The following is a 21,748-nucleotide window of genomic DNA, read 5'->3' on the forward strand; positions in this document are numbered from 1 at the left end:
CAGCTGTGATTGGGCCTGATTACGTAGTAAAAGGCTGCTGTGCTTGGGCCTTTAATGTGTCATGTGATCAGATGTGTCCACAGGACACCGTGATCGCAGAGAGTGCTGGGTGCATGCCGCTTTGGGCGCATTCTGCGAGGACGTTATATTATGCCCATCCAAAACTGGACAACCATACTGTCACTGTCATTTGGCTATAGCACAGTCAAGAAGTGGTTAATTTGTGGTACACACCCTTTGGAAAAAAAATAACTGAAATCAATCGCTTCCTGTAACCATCAATGAGTTTCTTAAACCTCTCTACTGGAATTCTGGACAACTCTTCTTTCGCCAACTGCTCCAGGTCTCTCAGATTGGAAGGGTTCCTTTTCCCAAATGCTGTTTTGAGATCTCACCACAGCTGCTCTATGGCAGGGGTGGGCAACTGTGGCCAACTGTGGCCCTCCAGCTGTTGTAGAACTACAAGTCCCATAAGGCATTGCAAAACTGACAGTTACAAGCATGACTCACAAAGGCAGAGGTATGATGGGACTTGAAGTTCACCAACAGCTGGAGGGCCACAGTTGCCCAGCCCTGCTCTATGGGACTGAGATCTGGAATCATTGCTGGTCAGTTCAGTACTCCAGCATTTGGTCTTAATCCATTTCTGGGTGCTTTGGGTCACTGTCCTGCTGTAAGACCCATGACCTCTGACAGAGACCCAACCTTCTGACACTGGGTCCTACATTGCACTGCAGAATTCTTTGGTAGACATCGTATTTCATAATTCCATGCACATGGTCAAGACATCCAGTGCCTGAAGCAGCAAAGCAGCCCCAAAACATCAGTGAACCTCCACCGTGTTTGACTGTATTCTTTTCTTTAAAAGCCTAATTTATTTTTCTCAAAACAGTAGAATGATCGGCTTTACCAAAAAAGCTGCAATTTTGTTTTGTCTGTCCACAACACATTTTGTTTCTGTGTCAGCAGTGAGGTCCTCCTGAATCTCCTACCGTAGCGCCCCTTTTCATTCAGATGGCGACCTATAGTGCGAGCTGACACAGTTATAACGTGTGCCTGAAGGTCAGCTTGAAATTTGTCTGGAAGTTGATTGTTCTTGTTGAGGTTCTTTAGCCACCATTCGAACAATCATTCCTTGCAATCTTTGATCAATTTTTCTCTTTTGTCCACATCCAGGGAGATTTGCTACAGTGTCATGGGCTGCAAATTTCTTGACAATGTTGCGCACAGTGGACACAGGAACAATAAGATAGCAGGAGATGTAACCTTGAGATTGTGCATGCTTTTCCACGATTTTTGTTCTCAAATCCTCAGACAGTTCTTTGCTGCTTTTTCTCTTCTCCATGTGACAGAGAGAGACAATAGAAAGGTTGAGTCAATTTTTCACTTTTAACTGGTTGCTGATGTGATTTCTATATTTTAAGTACCTGTTAATGGATACAGGTTTTATTGCAAATGACAGGAGCATCACAAACTTGGAATGCAATTATTTCTTAGTTTTGAGAAGGTGCCAATATTTTTGTCCATTCAGTTTCTGGGGTTTTGTGTGAAATGTGTCAGATTTGGCTTTTTGTTTCTCCACATTTTTGTGTCATACCAAAACAAAAAGAAATAAACATGAAAATGCTTAAACCTTAGTAATTGCAACAATGTTCTGGGCAAAATGGTGCATTATCTGACACAAATGCAGGGGTGTCAATATTTTTGACCATGACTGTGCGTAAATAAAAACGACAACAAAATTACCACTTTAATTACAGTTACTTCATTTATTGAATCATGTTTTAATCATATATATAACCACAGAACACAAAGTTGTTAGTTAATATTTTGTGTGTGCAATATATATATATATATATATATATATATATATATATATATATATATATATATACACATATACACACACACACACACACACAATACTGTATATATACACACAGGTTCTTTTTTGTGTCTTGGCTCCTAGTGAGCCAGGTTTCAGTCACCGCATGATGTTCGCTAGAGTGCATGATACAATATAAATATGTCTTATCTGATTCTGCAGTAATAAATAAACCCATCCGTAGTGTCACCAGCGGGGCAGCCTGCCGCTTTGCTCGCTGTAAAAAAGGTCAACAAATCAAAGATCCTGATGTGCTAATAATCACCATCAACCTCCTGTTGAATTATGGCAGTAAAACTGGGCTGCCTCTAGACACAAAGTAATGTCCTCCGTCCTCACAGCACCTTTTAAAATGTTTACAGCTGCTGTAAAGTCTGGCTGCAGCGTGCCCGTGTGGTAGTGTTATGGGGCATGACTGCTTTCTTTTTGGCAGCAGTAGAGAATGTGATTATGGCAGCTAAACAGGCTCTGAAAATACTGCTATATTTGAAGGTTAATAAACGGTGCAAATCCAACAACGTCCTGTAAGAGAACCAATGCTCGTTGTAATGGAGGCTCCACGTCTAATGTTACATCTCTCTTCCGCAGGTTTCCTAGACTGGATTCTGTCACATTGTGGCAGTGCTTCACTTTGAGGGATTTCAGTTTTGTACAGTACTCCGCTAAAGTTCTGCAGGTGAAAAGAGAAAGTTTATCTCAATATCATTCTTAAAGAATACCATAGTTATTCTGTAAATAAATTAACTGCACTGTGAGCACAAATAGCTGGAGAGATCTATGGTATCTCTTCATGCACACAAGCATCAAAATACATGTGTCCGGATGTGCTTGGAACCCGTTTCTAAAAGGCATCTGAAAACATGTAATGCTTTTTTATGGCTGAAGGCACACCCAGACATCCAGCAGTGTCGAGATCTATTTTGTGTAGTTGAATTTACATAAGTAAGAAACGTGCGCATCTAGGAACTATCAGGCCTGGTTTTATGCAGCTAAATGCATAAAAATCCATGTAAATGCAGGTGAAATTGATTTCAGAAGTATAAAAGTTTATTATTGCCCAGGTATCAGTGGGAGTAAAAAAATGCCCTGGTTTCATTAATCAGGAGTACAAAAACCTTCTGCTTAGGTGGTCTTTGGCAGCAACAAATATCCTAGCGGTCAGTAATAGGAGGAATAGTGCCACATTTTTTATGGCAGTGGAAGGAATAATGCCCTATTGTTGTCAGTGGAGGTAGCTGTGCCTCATTTTTAGTATCAGTGGGGGAAATATTGCCCTGTCATTGGTGTCAGTGGCAGGAATAGTGCCCCATACTTGGTGCCAGTGGGAAGAAGTGGTTAGTCATTAGTGGCAGTAAGAGAAATAGTGCCTCATTAGTGTCAATGTCCCATGATTGGTGCCAATGGGAGGAACTGTGTCAGTCGGAGGAATAGAGTCTCAATAGTGTCAGTGGGGAGGAATAGTAGGACCCATTGTTGGTGCCACTGAAAGGAATAGTGCCTCATTTTTGGTGTCAGTAGGAGGTATAGGACCCTAATTTTAGTTTCAGTGGTAAGAATGGTGTCCCATCGTTGGTGTCAGTGGAGGAATAGCGCCCCATTATTACCAGCTGGAGTAACAGTGTTTTTTTTACTGGTTTCTGCGGGAGGAATATTGCCTCACTGTTAAGAGTCAGCAGGGGGATAAGTGCCCTATTTTTGGTGTCAGGGGGAAGAAGAATCACCTGTCATTGGTGCCAGGGGGAGGCATAGTGTCCTATCATTGTTGTCAATGGAATGATGCCTTATCACTGGAGATTTGGACAGCCCCCAACATAAGTGTTCAGTGGTCTGTGAGAGTTCAGTGTCTTGCACTGCCCCTCTGCTGGCCTGAAGCCTTAACAGCTGGAAATATACAGGCACAGCTGGGCAGATCACGCTATCCAACACTGGAGAACTGTGGCGGTTGCTGGAATGCACAGTTGTTAGCACTTATTGCAACTCTACATGCAGTGGTTCTAGCATTCAATGAGAAGGGTGCTTACAAGGGGCCTTCTCATTTCAGAGGCCTGCAAGCAGTAGGCCATCAATGGAGAACTTCTAATATATGGAATTTACAATGAGGTAAGATCAAACAGCTTGTTGACATATAAACTGATGGTTCTCAGGTACAGAATTATAGTGGCCCCACATTAGTAGTACAGGTTAAAAATGTAACACTACATAATTTTTAATCATTCTAATGAGCTATATAAATAGACAATTCTCCTAGGGAGAAGCACTGAATTTTATGTCTACCTTTCTTGTGATTATTTTTTAATGATATTCCAAAACTGCACAGTAAGCAGAGAAGAAAGATTTTGCCTGCAGCTCCCGGCTTGTTGTCACTGGGTAGAAATCATCTACGGTGCTGCTGCAAGAATGAAACTGCTTAATAAATGTAATAAGGCTATTAAATGTTTTTCAGCTTGGTGCTTATAGGTTATTTGCTCAAGCCGTTACATAAATCATAGAGATAAATCACTAGACACCGTTATAGAGCAGTTCCTCTACTACATGCCACAGTCCTTTCCTCCTTGTAGTCAACCTGCCTAATGTGATTCTGAACAGGTTAAGGGATAGTGCAGTCAGGCAATTTACTAGGAGAGATGGGGCCCATGATTCATTTGTGAGCAAAGCACAGGAATGCTATGACCCCAGAACATATTACTAGGTCTTTTGTTTCCCAAATACCAAAACAGAATTGGGTAAAGAGCAAGGCAACCAATTAGATGTTAGGGGCTCTAGCATAGTTAGAATGTTTTGTAAGTTATCGAACATCACTATTTTTATGGCATGTTATAACAAAGTAATATACCAAAACTATACACAGCTTCCTTGATCACATGTTCATACAACTGCAAGAACAAGGAAAACTTGTTACCTAATAGATTCATTCTTCACCCGCAGACATCCTGTTAAATCAAGATGCTCCAGATCTCGGCAGTTCTTAGCAGTTTCTTCTACAGCTATATCAGTAATGTTTGCATTGACAGCTACTGAAAGACATTTCATCCGTTTGCTCTTTTGCACCAAATAACATACTGCATCATCCTTTAGCTGACGACATGCTGTCAGATCCACGGCCTCCAAATATTTACAGTGATCTGCTAGGCTGCGAAGGGAAAGGCAGTCTACCCATTCACAGTGACCAAGCCAAATTTTCTGTAAGTGAGGGCAACTGATTGATATGGCCACCAGGGACTGCCGGCTCAGCTGCACGCAACTGTTAAGATTGATATGAAGAAGATGATGGTTCTGTCCAATGACGGGAAGAAGCTCCTTGTCCGTTAACCAATCAGAACAGCTTCGTAAGTCAAGTCTTTGTAATACTGAATTGTGTTTTAGCATACTGCAAAAAGCATTTTTCGGTAATTGTGAGCCAAGCTGTAAAAATAGAAATGCTTAAGTAAATCTATATAGAAATATACTACAAACGTATGTAAAAATGCTCTCATGCATAATCAATCAGATCAACACATTATACTCAGCAGCTTTATTTACATGTCAAGTAATCTTGTAACATTAATTCTTCCTGTATAAGAAGAGCAAATTCTGCTTCTCATCTACAAGCTTACTTATCAAAGACTTCAATTTCCCCAACACTTTAGTTTGAATGCCAGGGATCAAATGCATACCCATGCTACACATAAGCGTAGCCATTTAGCTCCTGACTGTAGTTTTTGTTCAGGTGAGCTAGCTTGATTCGAAGTTTGATATTTTTTTTAACTTTCTATACATAAATGGAAAAAAAAGAAAAAAAGAAAAAAAAAAAAACCAAAAAAACTTTCCCTATTTTCCCCCTTTTCCTTTTCACAATACTGGGGAATCAGTAACAGAAATTAGTGATCTATTTAAATGAGGAGGTTTACCCTGCGAGTGTTAATTACCATCTTTTTCACTCCATAAGATGCACTTTTTCCCCAAAAAAATGGGGGGAAATGGCTGTGCGTCTTATGGAGCGAACGGGCCCGGTATTCCCCCAGTCACTGCCGCCATGTTAGAATACTGGGGCGGCTGTTCGGCTCTTCTGTGCAGCAGAACCTGTTCCTCAGTCCAGCAGTGTCCTCATCACCGCTGGTTTCACTGGCCGCCTTCTCTCCTTGGCGCTGACATCTTCAGTGTGGGTACCTGGCTGTGACAGCTTGCGGCTTCACAGCCGGGTGCCCACTGCACATGCGCGAGAAGCGCTGTGCTTTGTGAATGGCCCCGTATTAGTCACATGTCCCAGAAGACTACAGGGAAGGAGGGAGGACAACTTCCACTTCTGATCGCCTAGGTAATCGCAGTGGGAGTGGGTACCTGTCAAATTTCGGGTACCCGCTCCCCAAAGGTCCGCAGTCTCTGGCCATCCCCTCTACTACATCAGCAGTCTCTGGTCATCATCTCCTGTAGTACGTACGCAGTCTCTGGTTATCTCCTGTAGTACGTACGCAGTCTCTGGTCATCTTCTCCTGTAATATGTCCCCAGTCTCTGGTCATCATCTCCTGTAGTACGTCCGCAGTCTCTGGTCATCTCCTGTAGTACGTCCACAGTCTCTGGTCATCATCTCCTGTAATACGTCCCCAGTCTCTGGTCATCATCTCCTGTACTAAGTCTGCAGTCTCTGGTCATCATCTTCTGTAGTATGTCCACAGTCTCTGGTCATCATCTCCTGTAGTATGTCCGCAGTCTCTGGTCATCATCTCCTGTAGTACGTCCACAGTCTCTGGTCATTTCCTGTACTATGTCTGCAGTCTCTGGTCATCTCCTGTACTATGTCTGCAATCTCTGGTCATCTCCTGTAGTACATCCAGTCTCTGGTCATTTCCTGTACTATGTCTGCAGACTCTGGTCATTTCCAGTACTATGTATGCAGTCCATTAGTTCAGAATATTTTTTCCTCCTCCAAAAACTAGGTGCGTCTTATGGAGTGAAAAATGTGGTAAGTAAAGTTAAAGAAGCAAAGAAATCCCAATAACTTTTCAAACGTACCTCATTTGAGTTTGAATGCTGTATGTTTTTCTGTTTCAGTGCTATTAGCCTCTAAAAGGTGCCACCTATATCCAGCAACACCAAGCTCCCAATGGTGTACCCCCTCCAACTTTCTGCCTTTCATCTGTGCACAAATCTCCCATATAAGGATGTAACGTTTCATGCAGCATCCATGCCCCAAATGTAGGAATTCTGTGTCTGGAGAATTTGTCTCTGAACACATATGACCTACATGTAGCCTAATAGCAAAGAAACATGGATGGCATTCAAACTCACAGAGATGCATTTAAAAGGGTATCCTAGATTGTAAGCTCCGAGGAGCAGGGCCCTCCTATCCCTTTTCTATTGTTGCTGTATTGTTTCCAGTTATATTGTAAAGCGCTGAGCAAACTGTTGGCGCTATATAAATCCTGTATTATAATAATAATGATACTAGAATTTCTTTGTGGTTTCCAGTTTAATTAACATGCACAGGTTGAACTTTTTTTTTTAGGTGATGATGCCACTTTAAGACCACCTTGGAAATTGAAAACGTGTGTGACAAAGCTTATAAAGAAATACAGGCAGCCATGCCACCTACTGCTCAGAAAATAAAAGGGCACTGTTTCTCTGAGAGAAATGTCTGACTCATACAACATCTTCATTCATGTCCTGTGACCATATAGATGATGAATATTATTATGCGGCCATCCAATTACCTGACTGAATAGTTATTGATTAAGAGAGAGTTATTCCTTCAGAAATATTACTGACTGCTTCATATTGCACAATTGACAATTGTGACTGTGAAGCAAATGTGTCAATTCTATCAAGCTCATATTACTACTGTGTCCAACCTGGATAGCAGACAGAAATCCTTGGTGTAAATTTATCATAAGCAACAAAACCTATTCGGATTTGTTGACAAGACAGATCATGCATTAGAGCTAAAGAGAACAAAAAAAAACCCCAAACAAGCATGCACAATTAAAGAACTTACATTTTTAAACTTAGATTACTCAGAAATTACAAAACTGAAGCAAAAATAAGGTTAATATAAGTTATTTTTAGATCATTTTTTTCCCAAAAAAGATAGATCTTCAATCTAGGGTGGCTTGTTTTCTAAAGTTCTTTCTGCAATATAACATACTCCTGTCTCTTATCAGAGGCATGCTGAGGTTTAGTCTGGTTATAGAGGACTGCCTAACGCTAGGCCCTCCAGGGTCATCACTCTATGCCAACAATATTAGACAAGCAGGACTTTGGTTCTTGCATTCTTCTCCATAGGTTTGGAAGATGCCCATGTGCGATAAGCACCTCCAACCACCAATCTTATTACTGTACCCATTATTACCTCCTAGCAGTTTAGATGCAGTCTAATAATAAATCACAAGCAATGCTTGAAATTGGGAGCCATGTTTGTTACTCAGCTGTTTATGGCCATCTTACAGAGGAACGTCACCCTCTAAAATTAAAGATTGTAAGCTCCATGAGCAGGGCCCTCCTATTCCTTCTCTATTGGACTGTATTGTGATTGGACTGTCCCCCTTTATATTGTAAAGCACTGCGCAAACCTGTTAAAAATATTTATTATTATACAGGATTTATAGATTTAACAGGATAAGGTTTATTATATAAAAAGGCCAATACAGCATGTGCGGTTGACAAGCAAAAGAACAATAACTAGTACAGTAGATCAGTCAGTACGTTGGGTGATTACATCTGAGAGAATTGTACATAAGCATATCATCGTCAGAAGTAGGACACAGAAAGCACATAAATGCAAGCAGTGAGCATTTACATCACATCATAGAATGCATCAAAAGGAGAAACCATAAATTCCCCCCAAACAAACTGTAATGGATGGAAAAGGGAACAGGAAGGGAAGGAGGGGGAAAAAAAAGGGAAGAGTGGAAGGAAGGGAGGGGACCAGGGGGGAAAGGAAAGGGAAGATAGGGTGTAGGAGGGTTGATAGGGAAGGGGGGGGGGGGGTTAACAGGAAAGGGAAATTGGGAGAGAATGCCACCAAAAAATCTAGACGAAACCCCAGGAATCTATCCAAATCATCCATATTTTGTCAAACTTTCTGAGGCAATTGCGTCTTGCATAATTGAGTTTATACAAAGGTAGAACCCCATTAATGGCTGCACACCAGGAATAATATTTAATAAAAGTCAGCAGGTACAAATACTGTATCCACTAACTTTTAAGAATACGCTACTCACAAGTACTTGAGTCCAGAGGTGTCTTACCACACCTAGAGGTGTCTGCCTCACCTCACAGCTGCGGCTTCCCTGCACCACTATCTTGGAATATGGAGCCAAGATCGTGCAGCGCAGGCAGATTGGTCCAACAGCTTCCTTGGCAGTGTGACATGTCCCAGGAGTTTGCAGGCAGGGCAAGTGATGTAACTCTGAGGTGAGAAATTAGGAAATGGGAACAAATACATGCCAAAAAGGTATCTACTTCCCATTAAATGAAAAAAACTTGTAAGTGTTAGGGACATGGGAGGAGGATAAGCAGCCCTTTCATATCTTTCGTAAGCCTTAAATCAAACCTTCACTCAAAATGAGAGTAGCTGGAAGATCCTAACTTTCCCTACCAAAAGTTCTTTAAAGTTACAATTCATTTTGCTATCCCATTTAAAAGTACCTGTACATTGAGGCTGCTGTAAACACTTCAGTGCTCCCTCTATCATATCACAGCTCTGTAGCAATCCCTAGATACAGTGGGGAAAGTATTTATTTGATTCCCTGGATATTTTGTAAGTTTGTCCACTTACAAAGAAATGAAGGGTCTATAATTTTTATCATAGGTGTATTTTAAATGATAGAGACAGAAAATCAAAAATCCAGAAAAAACACGATACAAATGTAATAAATTGAGTTGTAGTTGAGTGAGTAAAATAAGTATTTGATACACTACCAACCAACAATAATTCGGGCTCCCACAGACTGACTATGTGCTCATGTGGTACACAAATTAGTCCTGTCAATTTAAGAAGGTGCTCCGAACAGCAACTTGTTATGTATATAAAAGACACCTGTCCACAGAATATCTTTTTTACAATCCAATCTCACCATCATGGGCAAAAGAGACTAAAGAGCTGGCCAAGGACATTAGGGACAAGATTGTGGACCTGCACAAGGCTGGAATGGGCTATAAGACCATCAGCAAGAAGCTTTGTGAGAAGGAGACAACTGTTGAAGCGATTATTGTGATTATTCGCAAATGGAAGAAATATAAAATAACCATTAATCGCCTTCGGTGTGTAGCTCCATGCAGACTTTTGCCTCATGGGGTAAGGATGATCATGAGAAAATTGAGGGATCAGCCCAGAACTACACGGGAGGAACTTGTGAATGATCTCATGGCAGTTGGGACCACAGGTACCAAATAAACCACTGGTAACCAAGGATTCAAATCCTGCAGTGCCCGCAAGGTCCCCTCCTCAAGAAGACAAATGTACAGGCCCGTCTGAAGTTTGTCAGTGAACATTTAAATGATTCAGAGAATGATTGGGGAAAGTGCTGTGGTCAGATGAGACCAAAATTGAGCTCTTTGGCATTAACTCAACTTGCTGTGTTTGGATGAAGAAAAATGCTGACTATGACCTTAAGAACACCATCCCTACAGTCAAGCACAGAAGTGGAAACATTATGCTTTGGGGCTGTTTCTCTGCTAAAGCTATAGACCGACTTTGCTACATTGAGGGGCCAATGGACGTTGTATTGTATTGTTCTTGGATGAGAACCTTCTTCCCTCAGCCAGAACACTGAAGATGGGTTATGGATGGGTCTTCCAGCATGACAATGACCCAAAACATACCACCAAGACAAAGGAGTGGCTCAAGAAGAAAAACATTAAGGTCATGGAGTGGCCTAGCTAGTCTCCAGACCTTAATCCTACAGAAAATTTATGGATGGAGCTGAAACTTCAAGTTACCAAGCAACAACCAAGAAACCTTAAAGATTTAAAGATGTTATGTAAAGTAGAGTGGACCAAAATCCCTCCTGAGATGTGTGCAAACCTGGTATGCAACTACAAGAAATGTCTTACCTCTGTATTTGCCAACAAGGGTTTCTCCACAAAGTACTAAGTCATATTTTGCTTTGGGATCAAATACTTATTTTACTCACTGAACTGAAACTCAATTTCTAACATTTGTATCATGCGTTTTTTCTAGATTTTTTGGTTGATATACTATCTCTATAATTTAAAATACACCTATGATACAAATTATAGACCCTTCATTTCTTTGTAAGTGGGCTAACTTACAAAATCTGAAGGGGATCAAATTATTAATTTCCCCTTCTGTAGCAGCTGTGAAAATAGTGTAAAAATCCATTTTACCAACTTTCACTTCACCTTCCTGCATCCCTCCTTTGCCCATTGGATGGTGTTATTTTTTTTCTTAGTGAATAAATCCAAACTATAATAATTGAATTTAACTTCAAAAATGGATTTCCCATCTGAATTTTCACATCTAGGGATTGCTAGAGAGCTAGGACATATTTGAGAAGAAGCAATAAAGAGCTTACAACAGCCTGAATGTACAGATAGATGGGATAGCAAAAGAAATGGCATAGTTTGCTTTTAAGAATAGGTGCACTCTCAGAAAAAGAGCACTTATTCTTTTAGCCTCCCTACCCTCCACAAATGCATTCTTACAGAGACCCAAAGCCCACAGCCTCCTGCATTGTTTTACATCCAACACCTCAAGTATCTCCCTTCCTGGCTGCATCTGTGCAGTAGAGCCATATAGATTCTATGAGGCTTGTTTACCGTATGGAGGCTGTGGGTGTTGGATCCTAGTAAGTAGGCATCTGCAGAGGGGGAAGGTGGGATTTGTCACGTCAGCAGAGGGAGGCATAAAAGATAAGTGGATTTTTTTTTTATCTTTCATAAGGTTTTATTAAAGCTTTACAATGAAGATTTATATTACAAAGAATTTGGTACTATTGTCACACTGGAATTGTAGAAAGTACTGAGAGTGGTCATTAGGATAAATGTCAATATACTGTATGTCAATTACAAGGTCTATGTCAATATACAGTATATACATTCATTTGAAAATGATCATCAGCCAGAGTGAAAACTGTGTAATGTCTTACACAGTCTTAGCTATAAAATTTAGCAATTGGCCAGATGTTGTGACCTTTTCATAATCTTCTGCTCTACAACTGTAAATCTCAGCTATGTTTAACGCCAAATGTTGTGGCCTAATATTTGCTACCAGCTTAATTTTATTTTCTAATATGCACTAATGTTATGGTTGTTATTGTAACCATGTTCAATTTAAATTCACTGGCTATACTGGGACTGCACCTATAGTAAAATTTACTTCAGCAATGAACCATAGCAGCCACACAGCTGTTACATGGCTAAATAATTTTGTATGATAACTGCTGGCTCTACAGAAGCTCAGGCAGTGTAGGGGCCTGCCATCACTGCTTTGTTCGGCAGAAGTCAATACTTAAAATCACATTTGTCAAAGAAGTCTTTTAGAAAATAATTGTCTGAACAGCACCCAAGTATGGCGAAATACAATAATCCAGGAGGGGGAATTTATCCATTTGCGCTGTTAGCATGGATGGAGCAATCTGTTTAATTTCTTTCATTTGGTCTGCAGGCTAAATCAAAGCAATCTATACAGTACATACTGTGACGGGAGTCACTTTGGGTGGGGGGCCCATGGAACCCAGCTCACTTTGGAGAGGTGGTGAGACCACTGTCTCAGCTCCCCATATCCCTCTTATGTGTAAATCACCCTGTGCTTGTTAGTTTTACAGGGTGATCTGTCCTAATATTGTGTGGGCTTTGTCTCAGACTGTGTAGACATGTTTAGGAGATAGGTGGGGTGGGGGTTGTTTGTTTAATGTTATGTGGCTGCATCCCATTGTTCTATTGTTTGTCTGGCTTGGGAGCAAACTATTATGGGATGTTGGTGTTTATGTGTATTAGCTTAGTGGGGGGGGGGGGGGTGTCTCCAGCAGCCCTCCCTCCTGATGGGATGGTCTGCTGGTGTGAAGTTTGAATACCTGTGTGTCTCTTGTTACTAAATGTAAATTTCCCCCTCTGTTTCATTATGCAGGGAGGGGGGATTATCCCCTGGGTGTATACAGTTGTGCTCAAATGTTTGCATACCCAGGCATACCCTGGCAGAAATTGTGGCATTGGTATTGAAAATATGACTGATCATGCCAAAACATGTTCTTTTATTGAAGGATGATGATCATATGAAGCTATTTATTATCAAATAGCTGTTTGACTCTTTTTTTAAAATCATAATGATAACAGAAATCACCCAAATGGCCCAAATCAAAAGTTTACATACCCTGGAATGTTTGGCCCTACAGACACACAAGGATTAAAATGCCATTTAGAGGTTAATGTCCCACATCTGTGACTTTTTAAATTGCAATTAATATCAGTGTATAAGTCGTCAATTAGTTTGTTAGCTCTTACGTGGAAGCACTGACTAGGCTAGATATTGAGCCATGGGGATCAGAAAAGAACTGTCAAAAGTCCTGCGTAACAAGCTAATGGAACTTTATAAAGATGGAAAAAGGAAATAAAAATGTCCTAAGCCTTGAATATGCCAATCAGTACTGTTAAATAACCTATTAAGAAGTGGAAAGTTCGGGGATCTCTTGATACCAAGCCAAGGTCAGGTAGACCAAGAAAGATTGCAGCCATAACTGACAGAAAAATTGTCCGGGATTCAAAGAAAAACCCACAGGCAACCTCAAAAGAAATACAGGATGCTCTGGAAAAAACAGTGTGGTTGTTTGAAGGAGCACAATATGATGACACTTGAAGAAAAATGAGCTGCATGGTCGAGATGCCAGGAAGAAGCCTTTACTGCATCAATGACACAAAAAGGCTTGGTTAGGCTGTCAAGGTGTTGTCAGGCATATTGTAACTGGGCTTTTTTGTGGCAGTAAAAGCTTCTTTCTGGCACCTTGACCAAACAACTCATTTTTGTTCAAGTATAACCGTATTGTACTCCTTAAAAACAACCACACCATCTTTTTCCAGAGCAGCCTGTATTTCTTTTGAGGTTGCCTGTGGGTTTTTTTTTGAGTCCCGGACAATGCTTCTGTCAGTTGTGGCTGCAATCTTTCTTGGTCTACCTGACCTTGGCATCAAGAGATCCCCGAACTTTCCACTTCTTAATAGGTTATTTAACAGTACTGATTGTCATATTCAAGGCTTTGGACATCTTTTTATGTCCTTTTCCATCTTTATAAAGTTCCATTAACTTGTTACGCAGGACTTTTGACAGTTCTTTTCTGATCCCCATGGCTTAGTATCTAGCCTAGTCAGTGCTTCCACCTAAGAGCTAACAAACTCATTGACTATTTATACACTGACACTAACTGCAATTTAAAAAGCCACAGATGTGGGACATTAACCTCTAATTGGCATTTTAACCCGTGTGTGTCACCTTGTGTGTCTGTACCAAGGCCAAACATTCCAGGGTATGTAAACTTTTGATCCGGGCCATTTGGGTGATTTCTGTTATCATTATGATTTAAAAAGGAGCCAAACAACTATTTGATAATAAATGGCTTCATATGATCATCATCCTTCAATAAAAGAGCATTTTTTAGCATGATCAGTCATATTTTCAATATCAACGCCACAATTTCACACTTTCTGCCAGGGTATGTAAACTTTTGAGCACAACTGTATATCTTGTATCTGTGTTCAAATAAAGTAGTCTTGTATGGTTGGCCATGGTGTCTGTTGTTGGTGTTTGGACAGGGAAGCTTTATTCTAACGGAAGTACTCAAACGCAGTCTGGGTCGGTTCAGTTACACATACTGTATGTGGCCAGCGGTTAAAGTAGAACTAAAAAGCAAAACTTTTTTTTTTTTTTAGTTTTGGATAGAGTGGACATGGATTAGAACACACCTGTCAGTTTTTATTGTGGTCTGTACCCTCCAAATTTTAGGTTGTCCACAGAAAAGTAATAGAGGAGAAATCTTCCAATAGGGACACTAGTTCTGGTGATGTGGGGGTCCCCATGAAATTTCCTTAATTTGCAGGTATTTCTTCTCACTTCCTGTTTGGCTATGGGACAGGAAGTGAAGGGAAATCTCCGCAATGGGACACGGATGGCGAACAAAAATCAGACAGGGGGTATAACCCTCCCTTGCTCTATCCAAAATGAGAAAAAAAAGTTTTGCTTATAGTTCTATTTTAAATACACTGTTAAAGAAAAGCTTTTCTGCAAAGTACATCTCGAACAAATGCTGAAAGCTGGGACATTTGTGAGTGTTGCTAAATATGGCAATGGCAATTTTGCTAATTACTGAGTTCACAGTAAAAATTATGCAACTGTATGGTACAAATTAACAACCACTTCTTGAAAAAATAGGCAAAGAAGAAAATGTCCTGTTCTTCAGCAAGCTCTAGTTTGACAAATGTGCCCCATAGATTCCTTGATGGAAATCAGCGAAGCCTCCCTGCTAAGTAAAGTGGATATCATGCAAGGCTTTATGTATAGCACTGTGCTGTTACCCCATGCCATAATGTTAATAGGCATAGTTTACATAAGCTCTTGGCGTAGGCTGACAGTCCTGTAACACTGCATGTGATCCTTCCCACAGACTTGTGAAGAAAGGTTAGCTCAGTCTTCCATAATCTCTATTGTAACATTAAAGATAACCTTGCCTATCACTGAACAATAAGAAAGAAGCAAGCGCCTTCAATTAGCAGCAAATACATTTCATACCTTTATACATCACTCTTCTGTGCCCACAAGCACAGAAAAGCAATATCAACTAGAAGGCTGGCCATTGAGGAGTAAAAAAAAAAACATGAATGCATTCTCCCACCACTAAAACGAGGTGTATGGAGGAATCTCTCCTGCCAGGACATTGTATTCTGACAGTGGGACTTGCTGCTGTCAGAATACACTGATCAGTGGCTGCAGCTGCTGATCAACAAAAGTTTTCCAACATGTCCCTTCATCACACATCAATCAAAAGAATGACTTCTGTCGAACAAGGACAGCCACACACAGTTAGAAATTCAGCCAGTCCCTACTGAACCAGCTGAATTTTGATATGTCCCTGCCCAGCTTTAGAAAGCCAAGATCTGCACTGCATCATATAGTGTGCTTGGGGGGGCTCTCATGTTTGGACTTTCTGGTGTGACCCCCTTCACATCACTTGTTACATGACTATCCCAGGACCGTGAGTTGATTTACGAAAGGCAGACAGACTGTTCACTTTTCAAGGGAATCTTCCTTAGAGCTTAATGAATGAGGTGAAGCTTTGCTGACTTCCATCATCCAATCATGTGCAAGCAAAAATTATTATTTTTTTTTTTTTAAATTTCCCATGCACGTATTTGGATATTCTTTGCAAAGTGAAATTTCACCACATTCACTAAGCTCTGGCAAATTCCCCTGCAATGTGAATTTTCTTTTGCAGCCCGAACAGCCTATTTGCCTTTAGTAACTAGTAATCCAAAAGTACTGAAGCCAGAGACAAAAGGTACTGTGTAATGGTAGCCCCGGCTCTTCTCTGTAAAAGGTGTTCATCAAGACTCATGAATATTTATATTAAAAGGTCAGAAGACTATTTTTTTATTTTAAATAATTATTTTTTAGTACAGGTAGAAAGCCGGGGAGGCTCATAGCATGTTCACCCCATTTGTGGTATATAAAAACGTATACAGAAGACTTTAAATTGCTGAAAATTCAATAAACATATTGACCAGCAAACACAATGGAAGTCCTGTGTAAGAGCCAAGTGAATGGTTCCCCATTAATTTGCTGTAAGATTAGAATTGAGAAGCAGTATTTTCATTAACCAAGGTAAGGAAAAAAAGAAAAAAGATTTAGATGGATAAACCAAACACAGTCAGACATGATGCATATTGCAGAGTGCTGATAAATGACATGTACTAGTACTATGCGTCCCCACTGATCTTAAAGGGCAACTCTACTTTTGCTGGAAAAAAACTATCACCTATAATAAAAAAAATAAATAATATATACAATTACAGCACAAGCCATATTGTAATATTCCAATATTAAAAGTTTAATTTCCTTCGCAATCTGCAAATCACTTTAACGTTGTTCTACAGTCTATTTTTCTACCGTAATGCATTCTCTGCATTAAAGTATGACTAAAGACATTTTTTTTCTAGTTTTGTATATAATGGAGAGGGATTAAAGCATCTGTCAGTTTTTATTGCTGTCTGTCTCCATTGAGGAGATTCACCCTCTCTATATGTCCTGTTTTATCACTGAAAGTTAAAGTAAAAAAATTAGGGATGCACCGAAATTTCAGTGGCTGAAAAGTTTCGGCTGAAAAACACCCCTATCGTCTTTTGGCCGATATGAAAATAAGCACCAATATAGGTGCCAAAAATGACTCCGCCCCTCTGCCACCGCTCAGTGGTTCTCAGGCTTACCTGAGAATCTACCAAACGATCCCAACACTGAGCATAGAGATAAATGAAGTAAAGATGGCCTCCACTTAGCTCTACGCCCTTGGAGGACCAAAGCGACATCACTTCTGGCTCCGGGCCATTTTTTTTTTCTTTTAAAAGCAGTAGATCAATGCTTTTTTTGATCTAATGCTTTACATTGTACAGGAGAGATGTCTTATTGACCCCATATCTCTCCATAAAGATGTCCTGTCACTACTTAGTTCTACCACAAAGGATGCATGCATTCCTTGTTATAGGAATAAAAGTGATTAAAATTTTAAATTTTTTTTTTTTAAAAAAGGGACAGTGTGAAAAATAAATGAAAAAGTTTAAAGTGCCCCCCCCGTGCTTGTGCGTAGTGGTGACCTCATATGTAGGCCACACCCACATATGTAAACGCTGTTCAAACCACACATGTGAGGTATCGCCATGAATGTCAGAGCAAGAGCAATAATTCTAGCACTAGACCTCCTAGTTTAAATAGTCACCCATGGAGATTTTTAGGTACCGTAGTTTGATGCCATTCCACTAGCGTGCGCAATTTTAAAACATTACATGTTGCATATCTATTTACTCGGCGCAACATCATCTTTCATATTTTACAAAAAAATTGGGGTATATATTAGTGGTTTTTTTAAAGTGTATTTATTTTTGCAAAAAATTGCGTTTGAAAAAAATATATTTTTTTAAAACTGTCCATTTCGGTTTTCGGCCAAGTGCATCCTGAATTTTCGGTTTCAGCACCATTAAAAAAAAAATCCCACATTTTGGGTTGACACCAGAACAGTAATAGTGGTAACATTTTTCAATAGGAACACTAGTTCTGGTGATTCTTGTGACACCCTGGGATTCCCACACTTTGGAAGGATTTCATCTCGCTTCCTGTTTTAGCTATGACACAGGAAATGAAGGGAAATCTTCTCAATGGGACACAGATGGCAAAAATTGACAAGGGTTATAACTATCCCTTACTGTATCCAAAATAAAAGAAAAAAGTTTTGCCTTTTGTTACACTTTCTCTTCAATCATTTGTATTAATTTTAGTAAAAAACAGTACTTAGTAAAGGTTTCAAAATTGTGTAGTTCATCAGTTAAAGTTTCCACTTATTGACAACATTTAAAGATACAAAAAGTCAAGAGTACAATGAGATTAAGGTATTATGTTTGTCCTGGAAAATTTCCATAGAAGTTTTGCTCTATTCCACCCTTGATACTGGGCAGATCACATATAAAATAAACCCATTAAATAGAACAAAACAGAACTCCAAAAAGGAGAAAAAACAGAAAAAGGACAGCTGTAAGTATACGTGTCATCACCTTTCTGAATTGTGTAGGAAAGCGGTCAATTGTGATGCCCAATAAAGCTAAAGACAGTCCGGGAGTAGTGAATATGCCAGTGACTAAAGATATCAATGTAAAAACTGCCTTCCAAAAGCTAGTAAAAGACTTACAGTGCCAAAGAATATGAATCAAGTTACCCCTTTTGGCCGCATTTATGCCAACACTCAGACGGAGTTGATGGATATATAGGTGACATTCTATGTGGAGTAAGATACCATCTGTGGATTACTTTCAGGGTGTTTTCCCAGTGGGAAACAGTGTGATGCTGTGTATATGTTAGATAAAGCTATTTCCCAATCTTTGTCAGTGAAACTTTGACCCAGTTCACCTTCCCATTTAAGCATAGTCAGGGATTTAATATGTTGGTTGCAAATTTGCAAGTAGGAATAAAACGTTGAGATTCCCTTTTTAAATACCGCTGAGTTATGACAATAATCCTATACATTTTTTATTGAAAGTTACTGATGGCTTTAACACATTTTTATGAAGATGATTAATCTAAATTTTATAGGCTTCCTTTTGTTGAATTTCCATTGTTAACCTCCCTGGAGGTATTCCCAAATGAAGCTCGGGGTAAAGTTTCAGCACCACAAGCGGTAACCCCGAGCTACACTCGGGAATACCCTGCAGCGCTGCTCTGGGATCTCTTCTTCATTTACCTTGTCCTGCGCTCCAGCGATGTCCCACCTGCAGTGTCCCTGGCCATGTCCTCCGGCCGATGCCGGCATCCGTCTTCTAGGTTCCGTTCCATGCGACGTCAGGACGTACGGGGACGGAACAGCGGGAAATTTAAAAATGTGAAAAAGTGAAATTCACTGAATTCACTAAAATCACATAGTAAAACATTACTGTATCAAGCCATTTTACATACATTTTGTCCCTAATGCTTTGTCCTGTGCCCTGCCTGCATTTGTACCATTCTTTCTGCCTGGAAACTGAGAAATGTCCATGGCATCCAAAAAGCATCCCTTTATGTCAAAAGCGGGAGAACAGCGATAGTAAATTAGAACTATTTGCAAAATTGAGTGATAATGATTCGTGGGGAAATTCGTCAGACACTGAAAACGATTTTACGACTTTGCTCAGTGATGTGCGAACTTGGCGCTATATTTCAAATTTCAGTGTTTTTGGTTTGATTGTATTATTGATCTAAATGTATTATATTATTTTTTATGATTTATTAAATTAAAATGTGAAACCCGAAATCATAAATTATAACATACCCGCAATGTTTACTAGACTCTTGTTCGGACAGATTTCAGTGAGTTATTCCTAAAAATTACAGGCCTACAATTAAAAAAATACATATTTCCATGCAAAAAAGTACCGCTTTGAGCACAGAAATACTGACATAATCAGACCGCTAGGGAGGCTACGTCCCTAAATGTAATAAATCCTCTTTCCATCCACAATTTCGTAGAGAAGTAGGGGATCAGAAAGTCATAAGCTTGTAGTGGTAATTCAGTCTAGAACATAGTCAAATTCTCTGTTCGTGTCCCTATCAGATATTGCCATGCCTTTATGGAAGCTGTGATAGATTGGTGATCCACAATTTGTAGTGCAAGGCCAGTAGAGGCCACCATCAATAAAGGCAGCAACATCTTTATTACCTATTAGGTCTTGCTCAAATACCCATTGTTTTGCCGGAGAGGGGCAGATCCAAGTTCTTAGTTGATCCAATAACACTGCTCTATAATAATTCTGTAGGACTGGGAAACCCATCCCCCTTTAGATTTGTGTTTCATAAGAGTAGTAAAAGGATACTCTAACTATTTTTCCCCCATCATATATTTCTTTGAAGAATTGTAATAAAAGTCGTGAAGAATTGCACAGGTAATAAAATAGGTAATGTCCTAAAGTAATATACAATTTTTGGAAGTAGGAGCATTTTAAAAGGACGCAATGCGGCCTAACCAGGATACTTCACATTTAGCCAAGTTAAGTAGATCATTTTTAATCATTTGTAACTGTCTACCATACTTGACTTTATATAAATGTGCTGAGGTAGTTGTTAGTATTTATTTGGGAATTTAGCTATCATTATCCCACGAGCAAGGGAATTCAGTTCTTAACCTCATAAGTTATCGCTGTTTAAATATTAATGGGGAGGGTGTGACATTTGCTTATATTCACTTTATAGTAAGATGCTGCTCCAAAGGATGTGATTAACTTGGCCACTGTGGAAAGAGAAGTTGCTACATCTGTTAGAGTCAAGATCACATCATTGGTAAAGAGTCCTATATGATCCGTGTTTCCTCCTGCTCTAATACCAAAGATAGTGTTAGAAATCCTAATTACTTCCGCAAACAGTTCTATTACCATAGAGAGGATAATGAGGGATAATTGAAAGTATCCAACAGGACTGAGGAAGTGAACACTTTGGCAGATGGGTGTGTGTATAATTCCATGATGGCTTGTAAGATAAAGCTATTAAAGCCAAACCTATGTAGGGTTGCTTGTAGGTACTCCAGTGTACCCTATCAAACGCTTTTTCAGCGTCCAAAGCTATAAATGCAGCAGGTAACTTACAGGATTCAGCAATTCTTAGCAGGTTCAGCATCCTCTGCATCCCATCAGGCACTTGTCTCCCTTTTACAAAGCCAACCTGATCAGAGGCAATCAAAGCCAGGGCGACATCTGCCAAGCGGTTAGCTAGTGCCTTGGCATAAACTTCAAGGTCCACGTTTAATAAGGAAATAGGCCTAAAGTTTTGTGGTATGTCAGGCGATTTCCCTGGCTTTTGCAATGTAACGATGATTACTTGAAGCATTTCCTTAGGAAATGTGGCTTGGGTTGCTGCTTACATGCTAATAGATGGGGCGGTAGGACATCCTCAAATGTTCTATACTATTCAGCAGGGAGTCCATCCTCTCCTGGAGACTTATTTAATGCTAATGAGGAGATAACTTTTCTTAGCTCAATAGCACTAAAGGGGCATTTAATCTAGCTAAAACATCCAGGTCTATTGAGGGAAGGTTGACGAAACCCAAAAATGTTGCTATACTTTCCGAGGACGGTTGAGGAGTATCCGTATCTTTATTTAAATTATAAAGGGCCTTGTAGTATTCCATAAAGGAGTTAGCAATATCCTTAGGGTGAAA

General features: G+C 39.9%; 1 protein-coding gene across 4 annotated transcripts in view; it reads right to left on the reverse strand.

Moving 5' to 3' along the window:
- Nucleotides 1-1,749: 1,749 nt before the first annotated feature.
- Nucleotides 1,750-21,748, reverse strand: part of FBXL15 (F-box and leucine rich repeat protein 15) — a 44,876-nt gene continuing 24,877 nt past the window's right edge. For all 4 annotated transcript variants that reach the window (XM_089677237.1, XM_089677238.1, XM_089677239.1 and 1 more), the window contains 2 exons: nucleotides 4,785-5,287; nucleotides 1,750-2,555 (listed from right to left, as the gene is read on the reverse strand). In XM_089677237.1, the coding sequence (XP_089533363.1) occupies nucleotides 2,366-2,555; nucleotides 4,785-5,287 (693 nt within the window). In that variant the 3' untranslated portion in view covers nucleotides 1,750-2,365. The remainder of the gene's footprint in view (nucleotides 2,556-4,784; nucleotides 5,288-21,748) is intronic.

Source organism: Staurois parvus, unplaced genomic scaffold (assembly GCF_062004578.1).
Source record: "Staurois parvus isolate SC_StPar_1 unplaced genomic scaffold, SC_StPar_1.0 ptg000182l, whole genome shotgun sequence".
In the NCBI taxonomy this organism is placed as follows: domain Eukaryota; kingdom Metazoa; phylum Chordata; class Amphibia; order Anura; family Ranidae; genus Staurois; species Staurois parvus.